Source organism: Gigantopelta aegis, chromosome 8, assembly GCF_016097555.1.
Source record: "Gigantopelta aegis isolate Gae_Host chromosome 8, Gae_host_genome, whole genome shotgun sequence".
NCBI classification, from domain to species: Eukaryota; Metazoa; Mollusca; class Gastropoda; order Neomphalida; family Peltospiridae; genus Gigantopelta; species Gigantopelta aegis.
This window is the reverse complement of record NC_054706.1, coordinates 12,658,216-12,669,392: the sequence shown is the minus strand read 5'-3', so window position 1 is coordinate 12,669,392 and position 11,177 is coordinate 12,658,216. Positions and strand designations below refer to the sequence as shown.

Sequence of the window (11,177 nt, the reverse complement as noted above, 5' to 3'; positions counted from 1 at the left end):
TATTAAAAACATTTTCTTGTCTAGAATATCAGTGTCTGTGTTTGCGGTCGTGTGTTAATGCCTGTAGCAGTCACCTTTCCTTTTACTTGGTAATGTATATAATATTTTTTGTAAATTACTGCAAGGTAAAATCTGGTTTGGTTTACTACAAACATTAGAACAACAACAAACACCTTGCTTGAATACAGATACTGATATTCCAAATAGAAAAAAAAATATCCTTAATATGTAATTTTCGCTATCAAAAAGGATCTGGTAGTCATAAAATGTTATACTAGTATAAGACTGTCAACTGTCACGATGAAGTTGACCAACGTAACAGTTGCGTAGTAATGTCCATAACTCCAAACTTATGACGGGTGCGCTCAGATTCACAACTATTATCCTGTTCAATTATTTAGACCCAAAGTTTTTTGCAAATGTTACGTTTATTTCCTATTCGATATTTGTTTTCTTTGCATTTACATGAAAACAAACCCAAACCCCGACAGGTTTTATATACAAATCATCATATAAAATGCACGAAGTTGACTTAATTCCACTTTTTAAAAATCTCTGTGTCGTTTGAATGCACGTTATTTCTCCTATAAATAACTACGGTCATTTGCATATCAAAAGCATCATTCTATAGTGCGTTTCAAACTAATATTCGGTTCTATCGTCCTATCCGCACAAATCGTAGTATGACCTATATTTAAGAAAATATCTGTAAACATGAAGCAGGCGCGGATTCAGGTGGGGAGTTCAAGTGACAAAACCTCAGTTTGAAAACAAAATATGTATCAAATATTATAGTTATATTGTGGAATACACAAGCGCGCGCGCTGAAGGGAGAGACAGACAGACAGAGACAGAGACAGAGACAGAGACAGAGAGAGAGAGAGAGAGAGAGAGAGAGAGAGAGAGAGAGAGAGAGAGAGAGAGAGAGAGAGAGAGAGAGAGAGAGAGAGACGCCATTTATGTAACGACGCACTCAACATATTTTAATCTATGGTTATATGGTTATAGGGAGAGAGAGAGAGAAGAATATGGTATGCATGCGATTGGAGAGGTGTGACCCTCTGCACAACCCCAACCCTACTTAAGGCTTTTTTGTATATGGAGCGGGACGTAGCTCAGAGGTAAAGCGTTCGCTCATGGTAGGTCGACTGATCGATCCCACATAGTGGACCCATTGGGTTGTGTCTAGTTCCAGCCTGTGCATCACAACTGATGTATAAAGGCTGTGGTATGTGCTATCCTGTCTATGGGATGGTGCATATAAAACGTCCCTTATTGCTTATCAAAATTGCTTATCGGAAACAGTGGCCCATGTGGCGGTAGCGAGTTTCTTTCTCACTGTCATAATGCTCCTTAACCGTTTTGTCTGACGCCACATAAACGTATATCAAATGCGTTGAGTATGTCGTTAAATAAACATTTCTCTCGTATGTATGTGTAGTCTATATGCATTTCTAGTCGATTAGTTTATAGGTTGTTAGGTTGTTTGATAGTGAATGATATGGAAATAAATAGTTTTTGGTGTTAAAGAGTTCATGCATACATTAAAGTAATACTCCTGATGGTATGGAGAAATAACTTAATCAGTCGACGAACTCATTTCTTCATCACTATCTTCGTTAAGGGGGACTATCACAGGGGGTATTTTATTTATTATCAAACTATTTTGTTTTCTAAAATCTTCTTCCATCTTTATTACATGTTTAACTGCGTCAGAGAAGTGTGTAGGTGTGACAGAGTTCAATGCATGTGCATGTTCTCTCCGCACCGTGGTCATTTTACCATCATTATGACGAGCTATGTGCCCTTTGACTTGACTCCAGATCAGTTCTATCGGATTGAGTTCAGAATGTCTTGGCGGCAGTCTTAGACACAAGTGCCCATAGCGTTCAGCAATATCATCAGTAACAAATTGCTTTGCACATTTGTTACTTTTCACAAGTTCATAAAGAACTGGCTTTGTCATGTTACTCTCAAAAGGTATATTTTTGTTTCGTAGCCACGACTGAATTTCTTCCTTTTTAGCGTTTAGTGCAGGACATCGTGTAATCTCAGTTAATTTGTTGTGGTAGCTTGCGTTATCCATGACGATAACAGAAGGTTCTGGTAGAGAAGGCATAAGTTGTTCTTCAAACCATTTGATGAAATTTTCATGATTCATCTCACCATGATAGTCTCCGTCTGTTTTTTTAGCCTCAAAGATCAATTCACGGCCATCTATCAATCCATATTTATCACAGCCAGCATGACAAATAATAAATCTTTTCCCCTTCCTAGTCACCGAACAGAGTTTAGGAACTCGATCAGCAGCGTCTGATTTCGGCAGGTGATTGGCGGTACTTGTGCCCGGGTGGATATCTGTCCAGTGGTGGGATGTTGTGTGGTTGACATTCACCCAGGTCTCATCTTGATACACTATTAAATACCCCTGTTCTCGTAAACTGGATATTTCATGGAGATAGGACAGTCTCCTGTCTGATATATTGGCGTCCTCATATGTTGGTATTTAAAATCGAGGTCATGGAGTGTTCTTCGTAAAGTTGATATGGATATGTTGATTCCACATTCCTCCCTTAAAGCCACGTTAATCTTATGTAATGTAGGCAATTCGCCCTCTCTATAAAATCTGTATACTCGTCGTCTAATAACATCTTTATCAAATAAATCGATGAGTTTTCGGTCGTGTTTTTTAACAGTGATTTCTGTGCTTGGATTCGTAGAGCTTAGATTTTTCACAGTTCTTTTTACTGTTGAAACCGAAACTTTAAGTGCAGCGGAAACTCGATCGACAATTCGATAAGAAGCATACCTAGGTCTACCGCGCTGATATTCATCTTCAAAATAATCGAAAACGTTCTATTTTACATCAACTGAAGTGTTTTTCGATTTACCCATATTTTTCCTCAAATAACAATAACAAAAATGTCGACTACTACATTTTCAATGAATTTATATACCCTACCTAACTTGTATTTTACGTGGTTTACACATTGCTACAATAGCACGTGCAGTCATAGATCGAAATAATGATGTTATTGACCAAGCAATGCTATCGTATTTTGAACATTCAGGGCTGTGTCTGCGGGATGAAAAAGTGGTTGAACCCATACGAGTCCGAACAATAGCCCTTTGGTTTTTCGCATTACAAATGTAACACCCCACCCCCAAACCCCAGCCCCTAGCACCACCCTAAATACTATATATATATATATATATATATATATATATATATATATATATATATATATATATATATACGTATGAGTTCCCAATTTAGAGGCAAATTAAATAACATTTTTATTATTATTTGATGTTGGTGGCCTTTGACATTTTATCTCTTCCCCCCCCCCCCCCCCCCCCCCCCCCGGTCTTCTGGGTCTGGCCCTGCATTAAATTTATTTATAAATTTGGAAAGCACATTCCTGCGGTGTGTGAGGTGATTTGTGTTTATTACTGTGCTACACCTCAGTTGTGTTAGGTTAGGTATGGTATGCTAATATATAATTGATATAATAAAATAAAAATACATAATACATTAGCTAAATTTATTAATTATAATGCACCTACAAGAAAGGGTTACATGTTCTGTTTGTTTACATCTAAGTTTAACGGAAAGATTAGACATTGCTGTTACACACTGCAAAACAATAATAACCTTGATTTAGTGAAACAAGCTATAATGGCCTTCACGCAGCCTCAGATCCCAATGTTTTGATATGCAAATGACCTTAGTTATTTATAGGAGAAATAACGTGCATTCAAACGACACAGAGATTTTTAAAAAGTGGAATTAAGTCAACTTCGTGCATTTTATATGATGATTTGTATATAAAACCTGTCGGGTTTTGGGTTTGTTTTCATGTAAATGCAAAGAAAACAAATATCGAATAGGAAATAAACGTAACATTTGCAAACAACTTTGTGTCTAAATAATTGAACAGGATAATAATTGGTCGTAGACGTCGTATACGATGAGAATCAAATGAGCGCTCGGGCTAGCAAATGGACAGTCGTAGAATTTGTGAGAGCAGAAGGTTGGCCAACTTTGTGCTGGTAGTTGGTAGTCTGAACCTAGCATTACAATGGAAGCAAACTCAGGATAGTCCCTTTAATGTTCCATAGATCATTGACCGCAGCGTTAAAAGGATCGTTAATGGAATATTACCGTGGTGAGATTAGATCAGAGTCTAATCAGTGTATCTGTTTTCTATTCGTATTCGTTTTGCGACGTCATGGTCCAAATTAAGAACCCGCTATTCGAAAGGACAGTTTAATCTAGTTTAAAGCAGAGTTTGAGATCGATATTGAATAAAAGTTCCCGTTATGAATAGCACACCTGGTGATCTAATCAAGAATAAGATATTATTATGCAAAGAACATATTTTGTGGATCTTCAGGTTTCATAAGGGTTGATTCTACCGGTTCGGCATTTTGGTATCCGTAAATATAATCCAATAGTACACACCCTAAAATGTTTTTTGGGAAAAGACAAATGTTGTTGCAATAAACGAAGCTTAGTACTCTAAATTACGCTTAAAGCACAATCTGATAGACCCATATGCTGAGTTCAGACAAACTGAGCAGAAAAGACGTCCGTTTGACTGCTTTATGCGCTTCGCGGTAAACCAAATGACCACGTCGAGAACCAATCAAATAGCGAACGTTAGCGAAATGTTAGCTGGCTGAACTTGGGCTAAATCCAGCTGGTTATAAATTAATAGTATTCTGGATTTTCTTTAAACTCCATATTTCTTATTTTCTTTTTTCTTTAAGACCAGTCTTGCAATCAAGCAATATATCGATAAGATAGGATAAACGTCAGTTGCTATAAGACTTTTAATCGATTCGTTGCCTCATTTACCGCGATACAATGACCAAATTTAATTCCTGCGCTCAGACAGTGTGCGATATGTCGTAAATATTTTATTCATAGAACATCAAACCCGATTTTGTTTTCAAAAGGGCGAGAACTTCAGGAACTTATTAGTTTCAAATGTAACCATGGTGGACCAAATTGTTCAGGCTGCAATCTTGATTATAGTTTTAATATTTTAGAATAAGAAGAGACAATCCGACAATGCAGTTGATTACTTCCACTAGACCCGCAATTATTCCATTGTCTTCGCCTTTTATCTCTAATCGACGTCATTAGATTTGTTTTCCATTGAAAACTTGCCCTTTTCAACAACAGTTACTGTATTGCGTTTGTTTATATATTTTTATTTTGGTTTTATGTTGTATTTTGGTTTCGGGGTTAGGTTTTTTGTGGGATAGGTTGTGGGGGTTTCCGTGTGTTTGGGCGTTTTTGGATGTGTGGGGGCTGTGTTTTGTGGAGAGTAACAATCTGAGGTAATTTGTCGGATTGGTTGTAATTCAGTCTCTCGTTTACAATATAGTGTCGAAAAAAGATTGATAGAGAAATGAACTGCTAAAAAAAAAGATACAGTTGATACCCACTGATGGTTGAAACGCAAAAAAAACAACCCAACATAATAGTAATCAAACAAAGTCATATTAAAAGTTAATGATATGTGACATGACTAAAATACCAGTTCAAACGTGCATCGCTCTACTTTGCCAGTCAGTATTGATGTTTCTTGCTTTACGGGAGAAAAAATGAATGATTCCATCTGGATAAATACATGTGTGAAAGTATGGCCTGGATTATTTTATGGATCATGGAAGGTTGTGGGTTGGATGGACAGACAGACGGACAGGCGTATAGTTGGCTGCACGGGTATGTGTGTAACTAAAGGAAACAACTCTAAGAAAACCTACAGTGTTGTTAGTTGCAAACCAAACTCTACTCCAGAAGCAAGGATTATACACCTTCCGGCAACGCCTAATACAATTTGTACCTTGCCATAGCTGCGGGGGATTTTCACGTGTCCAGCATTCATATATGGTAACGACGTCCTTGGCTTCGGTGATCACTATAAGTGACCGACCCATCGGCAGATTCATGTAGTATGTCCCATCAAGATTTCAATGTTTTACGTGACTATTTTTCTCAATCATGCTATGTAAAATGGCAAATGTATTACATTATTCAAATGTTTGTTGATTAAATATAATTTGCTTCATACTTAGGTCCATCTGTCTGCGATGGAATCTAATGTGTGCGTTTCTTTTTTTCGTTCGTTCTTTCTTTCTTTTTTCCTTTTCTTTCTTTCTTTTGTTTAACAAAATTGTTAGATGTTACATATCTATTAAGTGTAATAACTAGTTTACAAATGAATGTTGTGAAATCATATCTATTAATTGTAATAACTAGTTTACAAATGAATGTTGTGAAATCATATCGTAATAAGAATTAATTCTGAACATTTCTCAAACAATAACTTTACATTTTGTGTACCAAAGACAATGGTGTTGATTGTAAGTGAAAAGCAATAACATTTGTTATTTTTTAATTGGGGAAAAAAAATAACATTTTCTAGAATCATTTCAACAACGTAGGTTTGTTCATTAAAACTAATAAGGAACCATAAAGTGTGTAACATCAAATTACACTTTAGAGTTGCCAAAAAGATTGTTTTCGGCGAATGCTGCACCGCTTGTATATGCCTATGAATAAATTATTGAAAACTCGTTTATGGATAATTGCACATCATTTGGGCTTCATCTCCAACAGCGGAATTTAAAACGTGCTCAGAATTCTTATTCCTGTGGGCTTATGTATTTTACATTTTTTAACACAATTTTGAAAGAATGTAACAAACACATTACTTGTGTACATTGAAATTCCGGAGGATTGCGCACCCCAGTACCCCCCTCTGGATCCGCGCATGTTGGTCATGTGACATTTAATTCTGATTGTATAATGACTTACGAATTCGTCTCCCACTCTCCAACATAAACGTTTCAAATTTGTATCAGGAGACAAACACATTTTTATGTTCGTGTTCTGAATTAACAGCTATCCTGACGGTTCAATAGGATGTATTTTTACAAGGCACTTCTAAAACCCAGTCTATTCTTCAAAGTTCACACGCGTGCCAATGTTTACAAGACACTCTTGAGTTTTTAAAGACATCGTACCATCCAGTAACAGGGATCACGGCATTATCTTTAGGCAAGTGGCACACAAATATAAAATGGCTTCTTAAAGCAGCTTCCTTAGTACAATTGAGTTCAAAAGAAAGGAATAATTGATTTGTTTTAATGACACGTCAACACATAACATTATAATTTTGACATTTGGAAAGAAAGGAAATGGGTTTTTTTTTTATTTAACGATGTACTTAACACATTTTATTTACGGTTATATGGCATCGGACATGTGGTTAAGGACCACACAGATATTGAGAGAGGAAACCCGCTGTCGCCACTTCATGGGCTACTCTTTTCGATTAGTAGCAAGGAATCATTTATATGTACCATCACATAGACAAGATAGCACATACCATGGTCTTTGATGTACCAGTCGTGGTACACTGGCTGAAGCGAGAAATAGCCCAATGGGCCCACGGACGGGGTTGACATTTGGTCGACAGATGAAACGAGAGGAAACCTGCTACCCCTACTGATACTTTCCATAAGCAGGACAGGACATGCCATTGCCTTTAGTACATCAATAGTGGGGTACTGGGACGGGAGAAAAATCGACGACCCTGTAACCCACAATACATGAGGCGATCACTCTACCGCTGAGTTTCATCCCGCCCCATGTTAGTTGATATCATAAGGCCAGTGCTTACACATGTTTCAGCCAGTTAACCACGAATGGTATATCAACGGCCATGGTATGTGTTATCCTGTCTGTGGGATGGTCCATATGAACGATCCCTTGCTAATAATGGAACAAAATGTAGCAGGTGTCCTCTTTAAGACTATATGTCAAAATTACTAAATGTTTGACATCCAATAGCCGATTATAAATAAATCAATGTGGCGTTGTGAAAGAAAACAAAGTTTACATTTTGACTTTATAAATGTTCCGTTTAAAGACTAGACTTACATTTTTAGACTTACATAATGATTCTGGACATCTAGGTAGAGATAAAATCTTATCTTTGGTAAGAGATAGATTCTTTTGGCCAGGAATGACTAAGGCAGTGGATGAGTGGATAAAGGGTTGTGATCGTTGTGTCAGGCGGAATGTTCCAACTAATATCAGAGCTCCCTTGGTTAACATCACCACAAGTCAACCGCTAGAACTAGTCTGTATGGATTATCTCACGTTAGAGACATCCAAAGGTGGATACCAAAACAGTTTGGTTGTAACAGATCATTTTACACGTTACGCACAAGCTTTTCCAACTCGTAACCAAACTGCCAGGACAACAGCTAACGTTTTCTTTCATAATTTTGTGGTACACTATGGTTTTCCAAAGAGGATCCATAGTGATCAAGGAGCGAATTTTGAAAGTAAGCTGATGAAGGATCTTTGTAAGATAGCAGGAATACAGAAATCCAGGACTACTCCCTACCATCCCATGGGGAATGGTATGACGGAGAGATTTAATTGCACACTTTTGGATATGCTTGGAACACTTGATGCTGACCAGAAGAAGGATTGGAAATATCATGTTGCACCATTAGTCCACGCTTACAATAGCACTCGTCATGATTCTACACAACAAACACTTTTCTTTTTAATGTTTGGCAGATAACCACGTCTGCCCATTGATGTAGCATTTGGTCTTTCAGGCAGCACTCCAAGACATAATTTAACATCTTATGCTGAATCTCTTCGCGACAGATTGAACAAATCTTATGAAATGGCCTCTACTTCAGCACGATCGGCGAAAGAAAGACAAAAGAAGGTGTATGACCAGAAAGTTAGAGGAGCTACATTACAGACAGGTGATAGAGTACTGGTTAAGAGATTGGCGTTTGAAGGTAAACACAAGCTTTCGGATAAATGGGAAGAAGAGGTTCATGTCATCATAGAGCAGCCAAATTCTGATATACCAGTTTTTGTTATTGCTAGAGAGGATGGAATTGGCAAGAAACGTACCTTGCATCGAAATGTCCTTCTTCCTATTGGAGCTGTTCCAGAAACAGTACCAGTAATCCCATCGGTTCCATTAGTGAAACCGAGAAAGCAAACGGTGATGATCCCTTCATCAGTTTCTGGCAGAGATTCTGATGAGGAGGAGTCAACTGAGGAGGAGGAGGAAGATATTTTCATGTACATTGACAAGCAGCCTTCACTTTTAACTGTGGATGACAGCGTTCCAAACGATGCTGTTAGCGAGTCCATGGAGGAAACAGAGGTATCTGTATTTGGTGGTGACGACCTCATGTTGAGTACAGATGAGGTTAGTGAAGAGGGTGATGGTGGGCTTGAAGAAATATCAGAACAGTCAGATGGGATTAGTGAAGAGGGTGATGGTGGGCTTGAAGAAATATCAGAACAGTCAGATGGGATTAGTGCTGATGAAGCATCGATGGATCTCTCTGGTGCGCAAGATGAAGAGACTGGAGTAAAGGTTGTTGGAATTAACAGTTCAGCAGTACAAGCCAGTACACCACCTACGGCTCCTCCTCGTGTGTTATCAAGAACACCACCAGTACCACACCACCAGTACCACACCACCAGTACCACCCCACCAGTACCACCCCACCAGTACCACACCACCAGTACCACCCCACCAGTACCACCCCACCAGTACCACCCCACCAGTACCACCCCACCAGTACCACCCCACCAGTACCACACCACCAGTACCACCCGTACTCCTCCTCGTGTGTTATGGAGAACACCACCAGTACCACCCCACCAGTACCACCCCACCAGTACCACCCCACCAGTACCACCCCACCAGTACCACACCACCAGTACCACCCATACGTACCACCCCACCAGTACCACCCCACCAGTACCACACCACCAGTACCACCCCACCAGTACCACACCACCAGTACCACCCCACCAGTACCACACCACCAGTACCACACCACCAGTACCACACCACCAGTACCACACCACCAGTACCACACCACCAGTACCACCCCACCAGTACCACACCACCAGTACCACCCAGACGTATCACCCCACCAGTACCACACCACCAGTACCACACCACCAGTACCACCCCACCAGTACCACCCCACCAGTACCACCCCACCAGTACCACACCACCAGTACCACACCACCAGTACCACTCCACCAGTACCACCCCACCAGTACCACCCAGACGTACCACCCCACCAGTACCACACCACCAGTACCACACCACCAGTACCACCCCACCAGTACCACACCACCAGTACCACCCCACCAGTACCACTCCACCAGTACCACACCACCAGTACCACCCCACCAGTACCACCCCACCAGTACCACCCAGACGTACCACTATACCAGTACCACACCACCAGTACCACACCACCAGTACCACCCAGACGTACCACCCCACCAGTACCACACCACCAGTACCACCCCACCAATACCACACCACCAGTACCACCCAGACGTACGACACGGATATCCAAAAAGTCATCTTGGATGTCCTCGGGAGATTTTATTATGTCTCAAGTAGCTTTACCAGAGTGGCAGCAAAAGGTAGAATGTTTAACTCATCTCATGAAAACAAATATTTTAAATGATAAATGCAAAGTGAGCGATGCAATTTTGAATGTTTTAATTAATACATAATTAAATATTCAAAAGTTGGTTACATCATTCACTGTGGGGGGAAATGTGTGGCAGACATGTACTTTCTGTAATTATAACATAGTAAACGTAGTTTTGTATTTCATGTCCCATAACTTCTTTTCTTCAGTATATTTCTTTCTGTACTTGGCTTGTGTGGTCAATTTCAAATTGCATGTTTTACTTGCGTGGTCAGTGAATACCTGTGACATCTCTTTGTTTCTTGTGAGGACTATTTTCATGTGCTGTCTGTGAAGACAGTGTCTTTTGTTTTGATTGGGCTGCTGACCATGACATGATCAGCTGATGTTAGAAGGTAGCCATTCTGCATTTATTGAGTTATACTGGATGGTGGTTTCTTTTGGGCTCCTGGTATTTTGGTGTCCTGCATTTTGACATAAAAATGTATGTAAAGGTTAGTCTAACTTAATATATTAAACACATGTTATATTAATATTTTCTAAATATAATGCAATAAATATAATTGAAAGTTATAAACAGTAACATTAGTAATGTTATTAGCAATGTTGAAGATAAATTTATAAGTTGGGTTATACTGTATATTTATTATATA

The 11,177-nt window shown here is 39.2% G+C and overlaps 2 protein-coding genes across 2 annotated transcripts in view; both read left to right on the top strand.

The window, feature by feature from the left end:
* The first annotated feature begins 8,723 nt into the window (after positions 1-8,723).
* LOC121379471 (extensin-3-like) lies at positions 8,724-10,490 on the top strand. Its single transcript, XM_041508116.1, has one exon. It carries the CDS (start codon positions 8,724-8,726, stop codon positions 10,488-10,490), a length of 1,767 nt encoding a protein of 588 aa, XP_041364050.1.
* A 478-nt stretch (positions 10,491-10,968) lies between these two features.
* Positions 10,969-11,177, top strand: part of LOC121378327 — a 17,019-nt gene continuing 16,810 nt past the window's right edge. The window contains exon 1 of the mRNA XM_041506445.1: positions 10,969-11,018. Within this exon, the coding sequence (XP_041362379.1) occupies positions 11,007-11,018 (12 nt within the window). The 5' untranslated portion in view covers positions 10,969-11,006. The remainder of the gene's footprint in view (positions 11,019-11,177) is intronic.

What these genes read in the sequence shown, in the direction of transcription:
- LOC121379471 (XM_041508116.1), top strand. Translation starts at nt 8,724, where the DNA reads ATGGCCTCTACTTCAGCACGATCGGCGAAAGAAAGACAAAAGAAGGTG.